Here is a 24,402-nt window from a genome sequence, read left to right on the forward strand (position 1 = left end):
TTATTTTATATTATTGTTCCAGTGACAAACCAGAGAAAGCATCTGGATTCTCACTGTAGCACCAAGAAAAAACACCATTTAATATGTTAGAAGTGTGCTAAATTATTCTTGAGTGGTTTAACTTTGCCTCTATATTTGGATTCCAAAGCATATTAATAATGTAGTTATTATTACTCAGCTGGAGACTGGTAGGTCATTTTACAATGACAGTTTCTTTCTTTTGAAAGTACTCTGCAATGTTTTGGTTATTCAACAATGCACCAATAAAGTTGAACAGTATGATTACACTATTACACTAACAACAATCTTACGCTAACATATTGCTGAGTAATTGTAATTCCATTACATAAATGGAGTCATGTGAAAAAGAAAGTGCTCAACTTTCAATTGTAATGTCAATCAAATGCATTTGATTAAATGCTCATCAGCGAGTGTGAGCACCTAAATGAGGAACAGATGTTTTGGTAGTTTACCCATCTGGAGCATACAGGTGTGTGTTAACTGCCGCTACACATCATGCACACCACACCAACATGTCAGGACAAACACTTCAGGCAAAATGTCAAGCACGGTGGTGTAGGGCTGATGATTTGGGCCTTAGAACTAAAAAAAGAATAGATACACATTTGTAATAGCTAATAAAGTTTATTTCAGAAAAAAGTAAAACCATAATTACAACAAAGAACCAAATTAACCTTGAACTGCAATAAAAATATAGCAAATGCAATAATAGTATAAGTGGAAGAACTAAGAGCAACTTCCAGCAGCTAAACAAGAATGGCACTTCTGGGGCCTGTGTCACAAAGCACAATTAACGAAGAAAGTTTGATGAGCCAGAAACGTACACATGCTGCAGTACACTGAGCTGTGCTTTTACTCAGTGACAGATCCCAAATAACTCCATGACTCTGCTTTGTGACACAGGCCCCAAATATCAGGAGACAGCACGACAGCCTGGCCGAATGCAAACTGCATCAGGAAGAGGGGAGGAGGAGTGAAATGTTTGGTCCTCTTGACAAAAGAAATGGTGATAAACTCATTTTTAAAACCATTTTTCTCTGAACAATACATCATCACTAAATCAAAGTACAGCAGGTTTACTACATAAAGGAAAACAGAAGAGCCAATCAACCCTCAATAAACATGGCGAGTAAACATCAAAGCAGCCACACCACTAAAAAGAAACGCTTCATTTTGTTGTACGACTTGGAAAATAATATTGCCCCGCAGGGTCATCAAAAGCAACCGGAGTCAAAAGTGCACCACTACGATGAGGAACTTTGATACTTAACTGAGAAAAGTAAACATAACCAAATTCAGTATGCTCAATAGATGACAGCTTCATTGATTAGACACATATCAAGCCTAGATCTAGAATAAAACAGACATTTGAATCCATGTCTGTGAAAATGCCATCCTAATCACACAAACACAAAAGAGTAACCTTCTTTGTCTGCTTTAAGCACATTCATGTCACATCAGTAATGAAACTTTGAACAGGTTCAATATAAGAAATCTACTATATTAATCATTAACAACAGTATTTACAATACCTAATGTGTTACTCTTTTAAACAGAGCAGAGCTTAATGTTACACAGTTGGATATTTTGCATTTTATTAATAGCCCATGGTAGATCGAACATGTCCCTGGATCTCTTTGTTCCTGACAAGAGAGGTGGTCAATACCAGAGTTGTAAGTATGTATAAGCTTATACATAACAGATCAACAAAGGGCCAATAACCAGAATATAGCATTTGTATCCTCAGAAGGCAAAGACAAAAGCTACAGTTACAGATAAATGGCTACAGTTTTTTTTTCTGTTTTTTAACAAAAGCAAGTGAGAAACTGTACAAAATAGTAACAATATTGTAGGAGAAGACCATCGAGGATTTTCTCTTTGACCTTCTCTCTCTGAAGTTAATATGCTGTAATATGGGACTTTGGTCCAACAAACCCAGCAAGACAGTAATGTAACACATTCCTTCATTGTCAAATAAGGTGTCAAAGACTGGAAAGTGCAAAATGCATTGCGCTGTAGGTTGGTAATCGCATAAGGAGGGGGGAAGCGAACAAATAATTTCTTTACTAAAACATAACAAGTTAGCCCTGTTACTTGAAAATCTGGTGGTGTCATTTGATATGATGGACTTGATCTGATTATGTTGCAATTCAGCTACTTTATGTGACGTTTTATCCCATTTTTATTCTTAAATGCAGCATTTGAGCCAGGAAAAAGCCGGGAAAGAAGAATGCAACAGCATTTTGTGTGTCTGTTGCTTAAATATAAGAGTTTGGTTTACACACATGTCGGTAATTATATAATTCTGCATGCAGAGGCACTGAGTTCAAAGAGTTTATAGGCCTACAGAGTATATTCTCTGGACATGCTTTCATTTCACTTCAAATTTGGATGTTATATTTTACAAAATGACTACAGACTTCAAATGTAAGCATTCGTTATTCTTACGCGGTTCAATCACCAAATATATCAAATCATCCATTTACATTATATCCATCTACTTCATATAATATGTGGTGTGAAAAATCCATGCAGCATATATAAAAACCTGTCTTTGATTAATACCATTTTTTTTATTCCTTCACAGGACAAATTGTCATCCTGGCGGTTTTGGATGATAATAGCTCACTACAAATGACACTTCTGTTTTAAAACTGTTTTCTGCCAACACTGGTGAGACAAAAAAGTAAGCACTTCTGCAAATACTTTGCACCTAATGAGGCACATACTCAAGTCAGCTTGACGCACGTGCCCTTCTCCTCCAATCAAACACTGAGTTGCTGCTACCTCCACTATGCACAAAACAAAAAGAAAAACCTCCTCAAAAATGGCCTTGTTCCTGCATGTGACGTAAAAGTGACTCGCTGATTTGATCAAAAAGGATCACATTTATGTCACATGTGATGTCCAGCATTAGTTTCAGGCAACACTTGACTTGGTTGTAATGAAGTACTTTTGTTGTACTGACCTCTCAGTCAACTTCAGTAAGATATATGCAGTACCTTTCAACACTGCAACTGTCACGTTAAAACGACAAATGCAGTAATAACAACAGCTTATTCTGAACATGACTGCTAATATGCAAATGCTCCAAGGTTTCTGATGTGTAAACATTTCCAAGGGTTAGGCAGACTAGTATAGTACAATAGTTACTGTATTATGTCAGCGGAGGTACAAAATGCACGTGTTTGGCAATAACCAGGGAGAGAAACACACAGTACAATCCCTGTATTTGGAGTGCGTGCCAGATAGAGTTGGGGGAGACCTGAGGTGTTTACTCTATGATTGTACTGCTCTTGCATCACTTATATTAATGGAGTTCGGAAAACAAAGGAATGGGCAGAGTCTGATCCAATGACTAGTTTGGACGGCTCAAGAAACGGGAGCATCTTTTATGAGGGTTCTTGGCTGTCTTTTCATTTCAATGTATGATTTTTTAACAAATTACATCTACAGTGCTACTCTAGTGCATTTCAATGATTACATTTCTAATTGAATACACGACAGCCATTTTACAAATTCATTCATTTGCACATGTCGTCAAAACTATTAAACACCAATGGCTCTGTGGTGTTAAGGCAACTATTCAAAGTTCGATAGTTCATAGCCAGCCTTTATGGTTGACGATAACAACTAAGGAAACAATGCCAGGAATTTATTCCGATGAGTTAAAGAACTGCTGGTCAAAAAAATAAAATACAATTTGACAAGCTTTGCTTTAATTAAAGACCGTGGGTGGTTGTTAGATTAAATGTGGCTGGTTAGAGTCACAGGAAGAAGAAGCCTGCCACGTCACAGTGGCTTAGCCTACAGCTGCCCTGGATGGTAGAGTGATTGTTGTAGAGTGATTGTTGTTTTTTTCAGGATTATGGCAATTCATTGGATATGGCTAAGGAACTTGACTGTCTTGGGCACTGGTGTTTGGAGGTTAGGCTAGTCTCATTTGGGCACATAAGACAACAGGTACTGGGAATAAGTAAAATAAGGGGTAGGGAAAGAGATTCCAAGTTCTTCTACTGGTCCTCCACTTCAGCAAGCTCAGAATTAGAGGGCGGTGTGGATGGTTGGAGGTGGTTTGAAGTGGGTAATGGGCTTACGGTTGAGCCCTGGGGGACGTCACTTGGAGCTGGGTCAGGAAGGGTCAGGGTTTCTGGGGCAGACTTTTTGCGGGGTCGGTCCTTGGGGACAGAGAGTGACTCAGGCGCATCGGTGCACATGGGTGTGGAGGGGGCGCTGGCAGGGCCAGTGAGGGCACAGGAGGACAGGGGTGTCTCACTGATAGAGATCGACGGGGGAAACATCCCAATCTTCTGGTTCGTGGCCTCCTGGATGGCGCGCTCAAACTCTCTCACCTCATCCATCGTCATGTCTGGATCAGAAATTTTATTTTATTAAGACCAGTGACAGAAAGGTGGACACAACTTTTTAAGCCTTTGTATGAATGTAGAAACGTTAAGCTGGAATGTGTTAACACAGCCACACCTAGAAAATGGTACATGGTCAGTAAAAGACTAAAAAACAAAACAAACCACATATTTACAAAAAAACGTGGATAACGTGAATTTTTTAGGAACCATTTTTTTTTAGAATCATCATAACTGTTAGTTCAAATTAAATTTCGTTTTTTGGCTTTGTGTGTGAGTAGTTTGACTCAGAATAAGTCGATCCATGAGAACATGTAAAGTCAGCTGTGAACGCTTCAGAGGAGAGTCATCATCAGTTTAAATATAAGAAAAGAGGGGCAATGGAGTAAAAAAAACAATGAAAAAGACACATACGCTTGCTTTGTCATGGATCTCTATGTCATCCAGTGAAGATGCGTTTGTTGTGGAATGCTCTTGCTGTTCATGGCAAACTTTAATGTTGGTTTTCTCATGCATTTTTCTCTCGTAATCCCGCACATCATCCAAAGTCATATCTGGAAGAAGGGGGGAGGGGTGGAACGGGGGTCGAAATGTTGGTAACTCTCCTACAACGTTCTCCAATTGAGAGACAGGTGGGGGAGCGAGAGCGTTAGGTGGCAAAGGCAGGCTTTTTTTGAAGTTAAAGCTTTAGAGGTTAAGCTGCCAGCTTCCCAAGACCCAAAGAGTTTGTGGGATAAAACCAAACAAATCCGAGGCACACAAAGAGGAAAGGACTGATAAGGTCAAGGATGTTTCAAGACAAAGGAAAAGCATGGAGAGGCTGGATCATTGCAAGCATAAAAGAAACACCTGCAAAACCGATTCCACAGGCAAAAAAAAAAAAAATCATTCCACAGTGAAAAGATTTTAGGAGTATTAAAAAAGTGCAGGCTGCAATGGTTAGTGGTTATAGAGAAGGGGAACATTTCAGGGCAAAGACAATGGGCTCATCTATGCACCCTACAGTTAATGTGCTGCAGCCACTTATACGAGCAAACAGAGCTGCTTCTTGCACAACCACAAAATTCACAGAAACAGACAACGGTAGCTTTCATGTTTCAGTAAGGACCACACTCATCACCAAGGAATAAAGGAATAAGTGGAAATTTAACCACAACCAGCCAGTCAGATGCGCTGCACGCATTTTATTTTGCTGATACTTTGTTTCAGTTTTAGAATACTGTTTCTACTCTTTACATTTTTTTATTTTTTTTTGTTGCATCAACTGGTACATATGAATGTCTCCATTATGAAACATGAAAGAATGTGGTTGAAATATATTTCTATTGCGCAGGTCTCAGTTGAAACAAACTTTGACCATGCTCAAAAAGTGTTTATTATTAGTGGGTTAGTTGTGAGAAGAGGTTCCATGCTGTAAGAGAATAAACAGGACTAGCAGTGGCCGGGTTTAGCTGGAGGCCGAATGACTGTTCATGCATGGCAATGAATGAGGCAGGAAGTAAACTACAGTGATCTACAATGCAAAGTACAAGAACATGTCAAATTCAAACATTTGTTAAACTATGGACGTGCTACCACTGCATGTAGCACTGTGTACTATTACTTAGACAAGAAAACTAAATACTTTAACGACATAAGTTCAGCAGTGACCTACCTATCCACTCATCCACCCAGGCAAAAGCCTGCCTGTGTCCCAGCAGCAGCACATCCCGAACCACCTGTAAAAAAATACAAAGACGGTCTGAAGTCCAGAAAAACTTTATAAACTAACACACAAATAATATAAATAGCCACGCCTTACAGTTTGTTAATATTCAACCCATTTACCAACCATAAGATGAACATGTGCTGTGATAAGTTGGAAACATTCACGTTTCAGTTGTAACTATGGAAATTTACTTCATCCAGTACTAGAATTTGAAATATGTATTTTATTAAGACTTGCGTCTGACGTCTCACCTTGTGGACAAACTGCTCAACTCGTGTCTGCAGACCCCACACCTCAAACTTTACTGAGACAAGTTTGTATGAGCACATGATGGGATCCTGCGTGTCCCTCCAGCCCTCCTGAAGAATCCCTCGTGACGTCTTCTCAGACTTGAAATATCGTAAGTCCTGCAATTGTAGAGTGATCACACATGTGACACTGTAACCCAAACTGGCATCGTGTCTGCAACAGACTTGGGAAATAATCAAAACTTTGAACTGAATGACAGTAAGTAACACCTTTTCACATTAACCCTCGTCCTTGAGAAAATCTCAAGCTTTTATTAAACAGCTATGAAAAAAGATAGATGCCAGATAAAAATGTGTGAGATGGAAGAGTCATTTGAGGTAAGTGCAGCTCTGAAGTCCACATAATTTACACAACTGAACAGATAAAAATAAAATAAAATGTATTCCTATTTTCCATCTAGAAACAGAAGAACCTTTCCATTAGAAGTGATTTAATAAATGACACAGTTTTTACTACTGTTTCCACCAGTGTGTTTACACCTCTCCAGGGGCGTTTACTCCTATTAGCTAACAGCCTTCAAACACACACACACACCTACACAAACTCACCTCAGACTCTTTATAGTAGCGCTCCGGGATTTCATCGTAGGCGATGTCGATGAAGCAAACTTCCCTCTCCTGGTCCTTCAGCTCAGTGTCAAAGATCTGAAAACAGACGAGGTAGATTTGCCCGTCGTCACATAAATACATCTCAGAAAGGTACTTACTGGTCACTGCAAGAGTTGGAATAGAATCTTAACACTGCTTGACTTGTACCTTGTCACTCTAAAAGCAGAGGTGGGCAACTCCAGTGTATCGCAAAGTGTATTGCAAAGCCATAGCTCTACTTATGGTCTTACACTTTCTCTGTCATTCTGTCCAATGGCGAAGACACTGCTTATTTCTGCTTAACATTAACCAGCTGTATTCTATTTTTCATGAGACTTTATGAGACATGAGCATGTTTCATTTGTTATAAGATGTGTTGTAACTTGGGCAATCCCAAAGTCTACATTCCTTGAGCTCAGCCCTGATTCAATCATATCTGTATCTTTTTTCTTTCTTTCTTTTTGTTGCATGATCTTATTATGGTTACAGTTTCCCTGTGTGAAACCTCTCATGCATTTTCTTTTACCACACCCTCAATTCAACGAGTGCATTCTGTCCAGGCACATCTACTCATTTCCTGTCCTTCTAACTTTCAAGATTCCTTGCTTTTCCTTTTTTGTTTCCATTCATGCTTCCTCCATATTCATGCAGTTGGCCTTCCTCTCTTTCACTATGTTTTACAGCTTAGTTTATAAACAACAAGCTGAGTGGACAAATGCAAGTTATGTCGTAAGATTGGACCAGGGCAGAGGTGGGCAACTCCAGGCCTCGACGGCCGGTGTCCTGCAGGTTTTAGATCTCACCCTGGATCAACACACCTGAATCAAATGATTAGTTCGTTACCAGACCTCTGGAGAACTTCAAGACATGTTGAGGAGGTCATTTAGCCATTTAAATCAGCTGTGTTGGATCAAGGACACATCTAAAACCTGCAGGACGCCGGCCCTCGAGGCCTGGAGTTGCCCACCCCTGCTCTAAAGCCTCATCACTTGAACCACATGTTATTGTCTAAATAACCAGTAGGGGGCGCTCTCTCCCATGTTTTGCAGCACTGCCAGTGCTGACTCCAATAACTGCATCAAATGTTGAGAAGTCATCGGCCCTCCTTCATTCTTTGTGTTGCTTTCTTATTGCTGTCGGTCATTATTTCTCATGTTGAATAAAGGGATGTTGCAGTTAGTTTATAATACACTGCAATTTATGCATGCATCTACTTGTCGATTTATCAGTTCTTCTACAGTCAGAGCTTGTGAGCATCTTGCTGCAAAATTTGTGTGAAACAAAATCAAAAGCTTGATAAATAATGAGTTGACCTCTAGAAATAGTCCTTTCTACTACAACAGCAACACTGTGATACATCACAAACTAGACACTGTGGCACTTAAATAATTCCAAGGTTACAATTACATTCTGAAACTGTTCTGATAATGACAGACAGGGAAAGCAATAAAAGAAGTGACAGGAAATTGATTTGTGTCAACAGATGAGAAGAAGGAAAAATAGCTGCACTTTGTCACTCTGCAAAATATAAACAAACATCTGCAGTAATGAATGAGTGAAATGTTTTGGGGGGGTTTTTTTCACTCGATGCTGAATATTTTTAAAGATACTGATGCAGCACCAGCACCTAAAACTCTTAAGAGACCATTTCAATATAAACATAAGCAAGGAAAATACTCAAAATACTCTAATAAACTTAGGGTACGTCTTTAGCTATGAGAAAATAACATTTAATCTTTTTTTCTAGATACACTAACAAATGGTATTGAATGAAGACTTTTTACCTCTCATCTGAGACCCTTCTTTAGTTCTACAAGCTGATGAAGAGTCTCATGTATCAACTCGGACGTGGTCCTGAGAGTCATCAATGACTTGGATAAAAAAACAACTTCACAAACATATAAAGAAGTCCAAATGAATTCAGTTCAATGACTTAAGACTCCTGTGACCTGAATGACTGGGAACCTACAGACCTATTTTTATGGGATTGTTTTGATAATATTAATAATGATAATAGCACAAGCCTTATCCATCAAGAATAAGGCTGGATTTTCAATTCAAATCATTAAGATGTGATTGAAGCTCAGGCTCTCAAGTTTAATTCCCTGGATTTTACAAACACATTACATTAACTGTTTGGGAAGTACAACCTTTTTAAATGTATAGTCTCCCATTTTCAGTGGATAAAAATAATTAGCATAATTACTGAATGTATATTTAGTACAGAAAGAGGGGGTAAGAGATGACAACAAACAGTAAATATATCACTGCCCAAGATTTAAGTGTATCGCAAAGCCATAGCTCTACTTATGGCCTTACACTTTCTCTGTCATTCTGTCCAATGGCGAAGACACTGCTTATTTCTGCTTAACATTAACCAGCTGTATTCTATTTTTCATGAGACTTTATGAGACATGAGCATGTTTCATTTGTTATAAGATGTGTTGTAACTTGGGCAATCCCAAAGTCTACATTCCTTGAGCTCAGCCCTGATTCAATCATATCTGTATCTTTTTTCTTTCTTTCTTTTTTTTTGCATGATCTTATTATGGTTACAGTTTCCCTGTGTGAAACCTCTCATGCATTTTCTTTTACCACACCCTCAATTCAACGAGTGCATTCTGTCCAGGCACATCTACTCATTTCCTGTCCTTCTAACTTTCAAGATTCCTTGCTTTTCCTTTTTTGTTTCCATTCATGCTTCCTCCATATTCATGCAGTTGGCCTTCCTCTCTTTCACTATGTTTTCAGCTTAGTTTATAAACAACAAGCTGAGTGGACAAATGCAAGTTATGTCGTAAGATTGGACCAGGGCAGAGGTGGGCAACTCCAGGCCTCGACGGCCAGTGTCCTGCAGGTTTTAGATCTCACCCTGGGTCAACACACCTGAATCAAATGATTAGTTCATTACCAGACCTCTGGAGAACTTCAAGACATGTTGAGGAAGTAATTTAGCCATTTAAATCAGCTGTGTTGGATCAAGGACACATCTAAAACCTGCAGGACACCGGCCCTCGAGGCCTGGAGTTCCCCCACCCCTGGACTATGGGTGGGGGAAGGTTTGTTGAAGTCTTAAAAAAACACACACACACACACACACACACACACACACACACACACACACACACACACACACACACACACACACACACACACACACACAAACACCAAAGCAGCTGCATTCTTATCATTTCACAGCATCCTTTATAGAAACATACATAACTCAGACTGGTTACTGTTTGTCATAAAAAATGCAAAGCCCCTTGTTTACTTGCCTTAAAGACGTTATACAAAGTAGCAAAGCTGTTTTATTCCATTACTAAATCTAAGTGCTAAATCTGCGTGTGTGTCCGTGTGTGTCCACAGGCATTTCAAATTGAAACCAGATATTTATCCGACACAACTGTGATTTCTCTTAGTTTTCATCCACAAAGTGCACTTGCTGAAGGCGATTTCTGCTCTTTAGATTTCATTTAAAAACTCTTTGGTCTATCACTTTGTCTTGTCAGATGAAGCAAGCATCAGTCTAACGTTTCATGCATGCATCAATGAGCACTGACAGTCTGGTCATTTCCGTCTTCCTGCTTTAAGGGTACAAGTGTGGTTTGTCTCAGACACAAACAAAGCACTTGAAGCACTAGGAACCATCTTCTACGTATACATCGCAAAAACCACACATCATTTTAAAACTCGAGTGATCTTAACCTGCTTACCAGTAACCACAATACATTTAAAACTATCTGTATGTAGCACACCACTCCACGATTTCTTTTTCCTAATGTCTGAGCACTGGCAGCCTTTCATTTGATGATTAATACCCATATAAATGGGAATACAGAGAGTTAGCAATTCCAACAACCCAAATGAAATTAGGTGTCCAACAAGTGGAGCCGTTTTTTGGCAGACTCTTGAGGCTCATGCACTGTTGGCATTATTACATGATGGGATTGCACAGAAAGAGTCTTTGCTGCCAGATCTGCCTGGATAATTTTACTCATATAGCCTTTGTAGAGATCTTGTTTTTTATGTGCTATTTTATCTTAGACAGGGTTATCTTGCTTTACATATTTCTCTATGAGAAAGAGAGCAAACAGTCAGCAGTGTTACATTAAGCTGAAAGATTTGCGTGGGAGTGAGAGCCTGCCTGATTAACTGACTGGGCATATGGGCTGACAGCAGTATGGGTGTTCGCTGGGAAACCACAAACAGTGCATTTCACGATAAAGATAAAACTAAAAGTTTCATTTTCTACTTTGTTCCATTGCGCTGCTTATGGGTCACCAAAGTGCATATGCTACAGTATTTATATCAGAACAGAAAGCCCAGAAGTAACGGAACACAAGGCCATTACTAATAACACATCATGAGGTCAAATCAATATAACTTGTATAGCCCAAAATCACAAGTTTGCCTCAAAAACACTTTAAAATCTCTGCAGCATGGAAAACTATTTGCCTTTAGACCATCTGGAGGAGGAACACAGGAGGCATCCATCTGCTTGCAGAGACATTCATGCAACAGACTGCAGATGTACAGAGCAGTCATACTATACTGTGTTCCACTCAGCATGTGACTAAAAGGAAACACCCAAACCACAGTTCAAAGCTCCTATCACACCTGCACACCATGTACTTACATTGTCATTGCATCCTTTGTTGTCCTCATATTTTGTCTCTATGTGGATGGAAAACTTGGGCAGGAACGAGCACTGTGGATTAAGAAAGAAAAAAGATGCTTAATCACTTGTAAAGACAAATTCATCAACTAATGTCCTTAACAGAAGCGGTGTTGCTTTTATTATTCTTCTGCATTCCAAAGCTGAGCAAAAATAGAAGCAACGAGCTTATGAAGTCTGTTCTTCATGAGGCTAACATATTCATACGTGCCTTGCTGTAACACCTCAAGTGCTTTTATGAGCACCGTGTCTGAGTTGGGAAGGTTTTTTCTCCATTTGTATGTTTATCACTGTATAGTTTAAAATGAGCTGTAGCAGTGCAGTACTTAAATCTCCCTGTCAAAAGTGACAAAAACCAAGACAATTTTGCTAGCCTGCTTAAAAACTCATTTTGCATGGGTGTATTTGCACTGACTCATACATAAGCACAGTATGCTCCCACACATGCACATAGACAATATCGAGCATTCCTTCGCTGTCACAACATTGTCCTCTTTCCCCGTTTATCCCCACACCCAAAAGTGTCGTGACTCACGCTACTGACATTTCTCCCTCTGCATAACAGAAGCCCTATAGCCTAATCACATTCATATGTTTTAAATTATGTATCAAGGTTAATCATGGGTCACAGAGGCCGTTCTGATTATTGGGGAAAACTTAGTGCGTGTGTGTGTGTTTGTGTGTGTGGTTGCTATGTAAGTTGTTTTGATCATTGCAGAGACTAACAAACCCTTCTGACAGAACTCAGCTGCCACCACTGTACTGCGGCTACGCTGCATACAGCAGAAGACTGCATAATCAGTAATCGGAAAATTCTTTAATATGTAAATTCTGGCATTTTTCTACAATTTGACATGTTACAAGCAGTCAGATGTTTGAAATGAAAGACGAGCAGACACAATTTAGAGAAGGGATGTCAAAGTCATTTCACACTGTGGGCCGCATACAGCTCACTTTGATCTTGAGTGGACCAGACTTCACGAGTAAAACTATGTAATAAATTGCTAAAGCTACTAAAAAAAGTGCTGAAATTTTTGTTAACTCCAGGAAAATGCTTCCCCCTGTGAACTCACTGTAAAATACAAACAAACAATCAAATTATTGTCATTGTTTATGTATTACTTATTTACTTTGGTCTAGTATGAATTTCAGTGGCAGGGAGAGGTCTAAATCAATAGGAAAAGGGAAAATCTATGCAATTCTTCACAATTTCTAAAGCTCAAAGGGCCAGAGTTGAGTCTCTGCTGGGCCTATTATTAAGTACACAATACTTAATAATCAATTTTTCTATGTGCTATTAATTAAAAGAAATGGAGAAAAAAGATCTTTGTTTGAAATCTACCGGTGAGGTAAACATAAATGTTTGCCCCTTCTATGATATTCAATTAGCTCCTAATATTTCCACAATAATATTCCACAATGATTGAGGATACTTACAGTGTATTCTTCAGAACAATGCATGAGGTGACATCGGGTCAAAGCCATGGGAGAACACAAAAGAAAGCAAAATCAGTTACACAACATCAAAGAATATAAGTGAAGGCTACAACATATAAAAAATGTCTGTCAAATATCTGAAAACCCAAATCATCCCTCCTCACTAGAGTGTGTGTTTTCATTCCCTTTAATCTGTCCTCATCATCTTGTAACACCGCTTTTTAATGATCAGAATCATTAAAGCATCACAGAAATGTTCTGTTCTGGCCACTGTGCCTCTGATCTTTGGACTCCTGATTACTGCTTGCTCGTAATATTGGTAATATTGGCTTATTCCACCGCTGTGCTCAATGCGCATAAAAAGCACTGGCGGCTGTAAGCATGTAACTATATGCAGATTTAAACGTGGTCACGCGTGAATGAGTGACACGTTCATACTTTTTTACATAGTTTTGTGTTTTGCTACCAAACTGAAACACTGGCAACCAGAAAGCTGCAACGCTGTCACTGATGTAACATCCCATTCTGGTTGACCTTGAATGTTGCGTGGAGGCATTAAGGGCACTCAGGAACTTACAATGTCTGCAGTTTGCTTTTTGACTGAAGATGCTGTCCCATGTAAATGCCTTCACCTTTTATAGAGTTTAAGATTGCACTTTATTGATCAACACTGAAAATCCTCCCTCATCTTTCATCTATGGCAGTCACCGACCTTTAACACTGAATTAGCATTTTGCTCAAGTTGCTATAAAAGCGCTTATTTCCAAAGTCACTGCATCCAGCTCATGATCACTGTGCCCAAATCTGCTATAAGCCTTAATGTGGTGAAACCTCCAAATGTCCTTCAGAGATTACACATGGAGCTGCTGGAATCTGACCATAAATTACGAGTTAGGTTGCATAGTAACTTTGATGGCTCTGACCACTTATTCGCTTTTTCTTACAGTGCTGTGCAAAAGTCTTGATCCAACTCTCATTTCTTTATATATTGTAAGGAAAATGGGAAATAGGTACAGTTGCCAGAGTTCAAAGAGAAAATCCACACAACCACACATGCATGGGATTAGGTTACGTAGGTATTCTAAATTGGCAATGAGTGTGAATGATTGCCCTGCGATAGAGCCACAGTGTGCCCCACCTCTCACCATATGGCAGCTGGGATATGCCAGCACCTGATGAATGGAAGGTAAAAAGAGAGTTTCTACAATTCTAATTAGCTTGAAATGCGATATTTGGTATAACCACAGCACAGCCTGAACTCTCTTAGGTAGGTTTTCTTGTAATTTCTTTAAGTAGTCTTCAAAAAAAGTCCTCCTGGCTTCTTGACAGCCATTCAAATCTCTCCTTTGGATGTTTCTGCCTTTAGTTCTGTTTTCTGTTAAGCTGATCCCACACTGCTTCAATAATGTTGAGGTCCAGGCTAATTTCTTTGCCTCAAACTTCAACTTTTCAGGGGACTTTTTATGAATCTGTAACAAACCACTAACCTGCGATTTTAATGAAAGTCTCCTGGCTGCAGATTTTAACTGGCACTGCTGCCTCAGACTGTGTTACATCTACAGGGGTTCATATAATCTTTCACAACTAATTAACAGATCAAGTCATCCAAATCTCGAATACTCAGAAAAATTGCTGCTTTAAACTTATACGCTGCATGAACATGTCTTTATTGGTCTTTCTGGAAATTGTGTCAGTCAGAATGGAAAAAGAAGGCTTTTAAATATGCTGCTCCCTTTTTCTGGAATAATCCGCAGACGGACCTGAAACTGTTAGAGTTGGTTATGACGGATAAGTTTGAGTCCAATAAAAATTTAAGGCAAGAAATTATTTAAATAATGTGTTAATGCAAATGAATTGGATGTTTGTGTTCACCTGCACTGAATATCGGTTGTATTTGTTTCTTTACTTATGTTACTTTTGCTGTAATTTCAGCTTTCTTTGGGCTCTCAGTGACTTTTACCTACATTAAAAAAAAGGATATATGCTTTTGCACAATCTATTAAAACTGTCCATTAAAGATTCACAATCTGGGACCAGATTTTATCTCCAAGCTTCTTAAACCTTTATATCTTCTTTTCACACTCCTCCAGTTCACTTAAAACATGCAGCCAAGTGTTTATAGTAGCTGGCGAGTCCTGAGAAGCTGACCTTTAAAAGAAATATTGTGCTTACAATCTGACTGTAGTTCTAGGCTTTAAACACAGAGTATTAAGAAGGCAAAAGTAGGCCTCCTTCAGTTACAACAGCTAACTCAATTCTTGATATAGCATGAGCTGTGAACAGCATGACATCCTGAGAAATACTTTTAGACGGTTTACTTACCGGTTATGGTGTAAGGGTAGTAGTTCCATGCCTTCTCTGTTACATAGAAGATTTTAGGAACCACTGCTCGAGCCCAGCTGGGTAATTTACTGCAGAGAGGCATTGAGAGAGACAAAGACAGATGTGGAGCGCAACTGTGAGCTTGTGTTAGTGAAGGAGGTTGAAAGATTGAAACTGCTTCCTTTGGCACAGCAATCATCAAAAACTTGTTTTACGCATGAAAGGAAAATGGACTCGCAGAATAAAACAGTTGAATAAAAGAGTGCTTCTGTAAAGCTTTGATTGAGGGGAGTACAAATGGCAGCTTAGGATTTTCAGCCACTCTAATGTAATAAATGAAACCAAAAGACCAACAAAAGAACATACGGACAAAAAAAAAAGTTATAACAATTTATGCTGCTGATATAAATGTGGTCTATAAAGGAGCGCTCTCTCTCTTTTTTATATATATATACACACAGTTAAACACATTCATTCCAAGGATGGCTGAAGCAGTTGGGCTTTAAGGACCTAAAGGGACCAAAAGACACATTAATGGCAGCAATGAGGAAAAAACAAGTGGTGCCTTCCCTTTTTCTCGTGAGCTGTGCAGCAACATAATTTTACAACATAATAATTTTATTTCATGACATTTCAACAATTCAAATCCTCGACACTGACGGATAACTTATTCCGACTTGAAACATGTCACAGCTTTGTTTCACTAATGTATTAATCTGAGTTAATAAAGCTACTTCTGGCTTTCCCCCCTTTTTCACAAGGAATCAGCAGGATGCTTCTAATGCAGGTTAAATTATGTCAAGGTAGTACTAGTGTCATACTTATCCCACAAACAAAATAGTCATATAAACTCTCAAAAATTTATTAAATATCGCACTATTTATCAGTTGTAGCGGCAGACATATGAGTTTTCTGAGCCTGAAAGCACTTTGTTGAAACTTTTAATCTCGGTATCATCCAGCATGAGGTCACTGTTTCAGTACTCTACCAATATGTGTATTCGGGAGACTTATTAATGCATGTCTGTGCTTGACATTCACTTCTCTTCGATTATGTACTTTGGAAAGCCGCCACATACTTTGACTGACATACTCTCCAAAACAGGACAAAAATGGCACTCCGTGAAATACGTGACTGCTGTGAATAAAAATTTGTGAATGCTGCCAGATATTCTCTCTCTCTTCCAACAAAGAGACTGACACCCCTCCTACACCTCCATCTGTTGAGTTCTCCTATTCCCTCCTTCTTCTTCTTGTAAAGATCTTTGCCAGCCCATGTTGCCAAACGTGCGAGCGTAATGGATGGCTGCTTTATTTTATTTATTTTTTTAAAAAAGCATCCCGGTTTATCTGAACGCATCTGAGGAATGGTAACAATTGTTCATAATCAATCAACTTTAACAATAGTAATAGTAATAACAATAATAATAATGATAATAAACAAGGAAAACAGTATTCATGAGATGAGATCAGGCCAAATAGTAAAGTACTGTGTGAAGCAGATTGTGAGGGCTAATGAGGCGGTTAAAGTGTGACAGATTGGCAGCTTGATTCCCTGCTGGTGACTTAAAGTTAATGTTTACTTGTTGCAGCTCCAGATGGATGACCAGTTAAGGTAAACAGAACAGTAGTTAACTATAGTAAAGTTATGTTGTTGATTCTATACAAGCCTAACTTCCATCCATGCAGTTTCTTCTTGCCACGCTTACCACGTTTATACAAAGAACATCATTAAAATATAACAATATTACTTGTGGATTAGTTTTTTTTATGTCTTCTGGTCAATTTGATATCTCAAGAACGCCTGAAGGGAATTTTATTGCATTTGGTAGTAGAGCCAAACCAAAACACAAACAGACTTCCCCAACAATGGTTTTGTTTACTTATTTATTTACATGTTTACACTGTTGGGTTCTGCTGATATTACCCAGGTTTGTGTGTTTGTTTGTTTTAAGGCAATAAATTAAGAATGCCATTTCACTTCATGTGAAAGCACATCAGTTGTTTTCCATGATTATGCACCATCTAGTAAGAATTCCTTGATCATTTTTTCACTACAAATATTGTAAGACAGAGATATAAAAGGCAGCTTGAGTGGTTGACAGAGGAACGCAGCTGTTATTTCCATTGAGAAGTGAGGGTTTCGAATTAAACCACAGGGATGTTCATCATCAATATGTGGAGCTTTTGAATTCTGCCAAACACAGACACACATTTACGCACTCATACATTTCACTCCATCAAAATGTCAGCTGCTGTGGAAAGGTTAGTGTTTTCTAGATCTCCATCTAACTGCAAATGCAAACATCCATCAAAGCTGAGAGTTTAAGTGTTTAGAATACAATTCTGTCCCTCTTTTTTCTCCTTGCCTGAATGACAATTTTGTTGGTGCGCATGAATGAACTGCTCTGAAATGAGTAAATATCGCTCCTTAGATATTGGCAAAATTTCACAAAAATTTCACAGAACTGCTCCACCTTACAGTGTGAATGAAGATTATAGCCTAAGGTCTTTTTTTTGTACAAAGCAACTGTTGCCTTTCATTTCTGTTTAAACAAAGCTCCAAGCAAGTGTCTTCCTGAACACTGTTGCTCAAAATACTCAATTTATCTATATAAATTTCTAGTTCAATACAAAGCAAACCGACTGAAAATATCTGAATGGAGATCCAGACGATCTCTGTATGCTGCCTTTGCCTTCTTCATTTCCTCTGCAGAGCAGAGGTGTGCTGACTCAACATAATTAGTTCCCTGGCATAGCGAATGCTGACACGGGTATTTGTGCTCAGACAAATGGCCTACAGCATCTCTGCCTCCTTCCATTTTCTCTCTCTTGACCTCGTTTAGGCTCTGTCATATTTTTTTCCGCAAAACAATTTCCACCTTTTCATTTTTTAATAATGTATTTCTTGCTAACTTTCATTTTAATTCGTAATAATAATTATATATATTTAAATGACAATTCATTATAACAAATAAGTAATTAATCATTCATTAAAATAAAAAAATTAACAACAATACTGCCAGTCTTGTCATTAAACAACCAAAGATACAATGAATGGACTTGATGCTTCTCGATGCTTCTCGATGCAGAGGCCATTGTGATTAGATTGTACATCTTTGCCTCAGACAAACAAGAACAATTTTAGGTCTAATCATTTTTTACCGAATTACCTGAAATTACCACATCCTGCAAGCACTCGTGTCATCGGGAAGAAATGCTGTAAATATAAGCAAATAGTTCATCACCAGGAAACACTGCAAGCGGTGTTTAGGCAATTTGAAGTATTTCTTGTTAAACTATATCACGATTTTAACCCCTGCATTGCTTTTTTTTGGATTGACTGCATTTAGGAACAGGGAATTAGGTCCCAGGTGGCGAGAATAGCCTTTAAAACAACAATCCCACATGCATTTGGCTTTCTGGTAAACTTCTACAGAGTTTAGTTCTGCCAGTCAGTGTGGGAAGTTTTTGATTCATTTTGATTCATTGCATTCACTGAGTAGTCTTTTCTGTAAATATTCAACCATAGGGATTGAATTTGTTCGTTCCATTTCTGAAACAAACAAACAAAATATGTTCTGTGGGCAAGAAGATTCTGCCAGAGAAAGACAGCAAACAGAAATGTTCAGGAACTGGTTGGAGACCAAATGAAAATTAGATTAGATTAATGGTGGCCAGCATATAAAAGTAGCCCACACACTACTAATTAATCACATGTCGGGCATTCAACTAGCAGGAGAATATTCCACTGACCTGTTGAGGTAGACTCGTTTCTCTGTGTACTGTCCTTGGCCATGTGCCGGGTCTTCATACGGTTCGTTCTGGACAACCTCCACCCCTTCCCCTCGATCGCTCTGCTCATGGCTGTGTTTACTGATCATGTACAGCTGCCCAATCCGGTACTAAAAGACAAAACGCACAGACAGGGTGAGTTCACACTCCGAAGCAACCAAAACTGTGACAGAATCAGAAAGAAACACTGATAACAAAAGATCTCACCGAAAAAGTTCATCCACAGCCAGTTGTACTTTATTTTTTATTTCTAAAAGCAAATATCCAGTTGATAATGTCATAACACCATTACCAGAATCTAATAACACTAACAAAAAGTACAAGAAAAAAAATCTACAGTTTGTGATTCACTAATGACACCTAAAAAAGAGCCTCGAACTGTGCTTCACTAACTGCACCCTTGACTCAGTCTAATTTGCTGTTATCACTGCAGCCACAGAGAAGCATATGCCAAAAGCAGTTATGGTCACCTTCCTTTTAGTCAGCGATTACATATGTAGAGCTTAAGAGAAATAGAATCAAAGGGAACTCAGCAGGGCATCAAAGCACCCATGCTAACAGCAAACTTGGCTTATACACTTCTACACCTTTTGATGCACGTGCATGGTACTTTTTTTCCTGTGGAGTTTAGCACTGTAGATCACCTCAGAGAAATGTTACAAGATGAAGCAGATAAATACATTCTCTTAATCCATTAGCCTTAACATTTGAATTTTTAATTTTATAACTAATTAATAGCACATGCTATAGTATTGTGTGGTCTGTGATTTCAGTCCGTTGCCAGGTGGCTGATAGGCAACATGAGGACATCCTAATATCTGATCTAGATAAGAACCTTCAGGGCCTAAGATGTAGCTACGTACCAATTTGGGTTGCTCAACTCCTGCTCATGTGGGACTTTCTGGGCAAACAACCAGACAGGGACTGTGTTCTAGTAAGATGACGTCAAGAATTTCTACAAAACTAAAATTATAAAAGAGTAATTAAACTGTGACTGAAGAGACACTTTAGTCAATCACGAAGTAAAAATTATATGTTTATGCAACAATGAATTCCACCTGCTTATCTTGCAGTCAACAATCATTGTGTATTTGCTGCATTTAATGTTACTCCTGATTTCACTGAAAGCAAACATAGAAAACAAAATGAAGTCTCAGATGCTTCTTCTGCAATAATGGATCTCTGTACAAAGGTAAAAATTGCTGTTGTATGGCAAAGGAACTTCTGTTCTATAGAACAGCGGTCTCCAACCATTTTTGCACCGCGGACCAGTTTATGCCCGACAATATTTTCATGGACCGGCCTTTAATGTGTCACGGATAAATACAACAAAATAAAACTAGTACCAGTACCGAAAAAAAGAAAATTTATTCATAACACGCGTGAAAAGACCAAGGAAAACCGAGTAAACGATAACAAAATAACGCTGAAAACCGATAAAAACCCTGAAAACTATACATTTCACACCTGAGCCTCAACTCTCGCGACCCGGTACCAAACGACTCACGGACCGGTACCGGTCCGAGACCCGGGGGTTGGGGACCGCTGCTATAGAACATGTCTCTGCAGCACACTGGAACGTTTTCAATTAACCAAATAAGTGTAGCTATGCATAAATCCAAAGCATTGTTCTGTGTAAAAAGACAAAAAAGGAGAAAGACTGATTTTTAAAGAGGAGGTCAAGAGCTGAGTGTGAGAGAAAGACTGAAGAGGATCAAAGGATGGCAAATCAAAGAGATACAGAGGATACAGACAACTGTAAATTCTAGAGTGATTATAATTAAATGAATAAGGAAACATAAAGGTGAGGCATAAACAGTCTGAGCTCTTCACTAAGAGATACTAGCTTCACAAAAGATTCAAAAACCAGGAAAGTTTGCCCTGGTAAATCAAATTAACCATATTTCTGTGGATTCAGCTGACCTTTTCCAGCCTCAGCTGTTAGCTAAGCTGTGATGTCCTGTCGAGGGAAAATGAGAGGTGCTCAGATAGTCGCCCAAACAAACTCCCAGCAGGCCTCTAAATTTTCTTTCTTTCTGTTTTTTTAATAAACAGGCATAAAATAAAACGACATGAAACGGTTAAAGCAGAGATTTCATCATGGAGGCTTTGCGTGTGTGGTTTTTAGAAAGTTAACTTTATCACTCGCGTGATGAATATTTAACACGGAAGATTTCCAGATTATTTCCAGGCCGCCATATTTAGTCAAATACAGTACATATGTACTTGCACACAATACCTCAAAGTAGCTGCATGGGGGTCAAATAATATACATACAACATATTATGTTAGTGTGAGTGTATATTTCTGACTTAATTAGCCCAATTAACTAATAGTCTGGTGAAAACATAAAATACAACACCGTGTTATTATCGCTTTACAAACATGTTAATTCCCTGAAACTAATAAGTCTAAGTGTCCTGCTGAGGAGAGGTGATGGTGATTGTTATGCTTAACAGAGCTTTCAGTGGCCAACAGAGCCTCAGGGACAAGAGTGTAATCATTTGAAAAATAGACACTCCCACCAGAGCAGGACACATACACAGAGTAGGACACAGATGATGAATTAGTATAGCTTTTGATTAGTTCTGATTAAGCATGGGCCACGAGGAAAGAAAAAATCCTCCCTTTTGAATTTTAAACACTTGAAACCCTCATGTAATGCTATCGATTTAATGAAAAGAAGACTCTGTCTAAGATCATGATACATGATGTCGTCAACAGGGGCAGAAAGCCACATAAATATACGCAAAACATGTAGGCACATAGGTAAGGCACACAATAAGCCTATTTTACATACATTTTCTGTTATGACACCAAAGCAACAATTAAATAGAGTGCTTTTGTTGAATGAAACCTGACATAATGTGTTTCCCGTGCTTACATTCCTTAGCTATATCACTTTTCCCCCCCATGCATTCATGCAATCTATGCATTAAAGGTCACAGGCACAGCTGCATCACCTTGGCTCTGCATCCTCTGTGGTGGACTAGTTTCACTGTGAAAGTAACACAATGACTCAAATCCTTTGTGGCTGTTTGGCCCACACACTGCTCTGGGCAATGATATGTATTCGTTGTTTCACACAGACAGAAACATGCATGCATGCACGTACATTACATCCGTGAACACACACACACCATGCACACATACCCACTAACCATAAAGATAGTTGTCTAAGCACAACACTAGCAGAGTGGAGATCTGGAAGCAGAAGCAGGCTACAGTGAAAAATTAAGACGTACGGGCATTCTCCCTCCTTCCACTGGTCAAATAAAAGCCAAAATGAAGTGAATTTTATTTTAGCAAAAAAACAAAAAACAAAAAACCCAAACCTCTGTATTCAACATAACACACACTGGCTCAGACGGATGGTTTTGGTTAAACACTCTAACCTAGACTACAGTTTAAGATTCCTCATAAAAACTTGAAACGAGATGAAGCTAAGTTTAAAAAAGTATTCCAACCACTACTACTGCAGCACTGATAAACAGTAAGAAAAAAAATGCCTTGTACTGCGTTGCTCTCACATTAAAGCCAAAACAGTAATAATTGTGTATAAATCATAGTTTCACAAAAAAAAACCCTTCCTCTCCAACATCTCAATTTACAATAATACCACATTTCACATTTCAATTCGCTTTCAATTTTCAAAGTACTGGTACTGCACAGTTTTTGAATTTCAGTGAGCCATGAGGAGAGACAGGCCAAGCAGTGAACCAAACACCATGTGACATTTAATTCATTACATAACATACTATGGTCAATGCCTCAGATACAGCTCACGTAATTAGTGTTAAATGGACTGGCATTTAGATAGCACATTTCTAGTCTTGCTGACCACTCAGAACTCTTTTACACTACAAGTCCTTTTCATACACATTAACACAGGATTGCATTTTATGACATTTTTAAGTCATAAAAAACTGGTTCAACACTTGCTGAAGAACAGCAGATATGTTGAGGTTGGTGGGATTGAACCGCCAACATTCCAACATTCTGATTAGTAGGCTATCTGCTCTTACCTCCCGAGTCACCGTCGCTCATTTGGAGTTGGGTTTCTGGTTACCTACTGAAAGTTACAGCCAATATTAAATCTCTTTTTAGCTCTGGAAATATATGATTCTAACTGTTCATGCAGCTCAGCACTAACAGCTGCACGATGTCCATCAAATAGCCAAAGTTGCTTTCAACTGACAACAGTATACATATAGTGAGTGTAATGTAATGAAACAAACAAAAACTAAGCTGATAATAATCACAACACGTAGCCATTTTAACAGCCACTTACGTCTAAAAAGCACCACTGCTGCTAAGCCCACTTTAGCAGCAGCAGTGCAGAACCCACTAAAAAGTTCAGTGAAGTTCAATGAAGTTCAGTGAGTTCAGTCTAGCACAGGGCTGTCATGTTGCAAGATTATGAAATTCATCAGGCATAGGACATTTTCTGCACTCACAGCATACCTTCAGGACATTTTGACATCAGGCTTAGTCCTGAAATAACCCGTGTACAGTGTAGTGCTCTGTACTGCACAACCTCTGAAGTCCTGAAATGCATAGCCAACCTTCAAGTGTTATGCAAGGGCAGGCCTATTCAATCTTATGTAAACAGTACTTAGGCATTTATTTCCTTGGTTATAACACTTAAACAAGTCAATGGTTTCATTTACTCTGCTTGTAATATGTTGACTTTCAGATAGCTCAATCACAGACAATAAATCTGTCATGGACCATGTGTATACACCGTGATAGACTAGCTACCTGTCCAGGCTGTACCCTGGCTCTTACTCTATGACATCTGGGAAAGACTCCAGCAACCCTGAATTGGTTAAGCAATGAGAAAACAGCTGACTAGATGGAAGGTCCATGAGATCAGCAGTGACAATGGACACTATATGAGTTTTTGGGCTATAGAATACTTTTTACAAAAATAAAAAGGTTTGTGTTAACTTATTATTACAGCATATACCCAAAGCTGAATCATCTAAAGTTATTAATTACATTAAGTTCTTACATCACTGTCAAGAAGCCATTACAGTAACATCCAGGGCAAAATGCATGTTATTTTTGCATCATATCAGTTTTGTCTCTCCTAATCTGAGTCATGGCCTGCTTTATTAATAAAAGCTCACCTCTTCAATGAAGTCTCAAAAGCTTCTAAAAACAGCTCTGGGCTGTGGAAGAG

General features: G+C 38.7%; 1 protein-coding gene across 1 annotated transcript in view; it reads right to left on the bottom strand.

Moving 5' to 3' along the window:
• Nucleotides 1–625: 625 nt before the first annotated feature.
• LOC113023937 (cytoplasmic phosphatidylinositol transfer protein 1) overlaps nt 626–24,402 on the bottom strand; it is a 74,862-nt gene continuing 51,085 nt past the window's right edge. Inside the window, exons 2-9 of the mRNA XM_026170420.2 lie at nt 19,179–19,327; nt 15,424–15,512; nt 13,102–13,109; nt 11,626–11,697; nt 6,951–7,046; nt 6,345–6,500; nt 6,040–6,103; nt 626–4,390 (exon numbers count right to left, since the gene is read on the bottom strand). Coding sequence (XP_026026205.1) covers nt 4,035–4,390; nt 6,040–6,103; nt 6,345–6,500; nt 6,951–7,046; nt 11,626–11,697; nt 13,102–13,109; nt 15,424–15,512; nt 19,179–19,327 — 990 coding nt within the window. The 3' untranslated portion in view covers nt 626–4,034. The remainder of the gene's footprint in view (nt 4,391–6,039; nt 6,104–6,344; nt 6,501–6,950; nt 7,047–11,625; nt 11,698–13,101; nt 13,110–15,423; nt 15,513–19,178; nt 19,328–24,402) is intronic.

Source organism: Astatotilapia calliptera, chromosome 6 (genome assembly GCF_964374335.1).
Source record: "Astatotilapia calliptera chromosome 6, fAstCal68.1, whole genome shotgun sequence".
NCBI lineage: Eukaryota > Metazoa > Chordata > Actinopteri > Cichliformes > Cichlidae > Astatotilapia > Astatotilapia calliptera.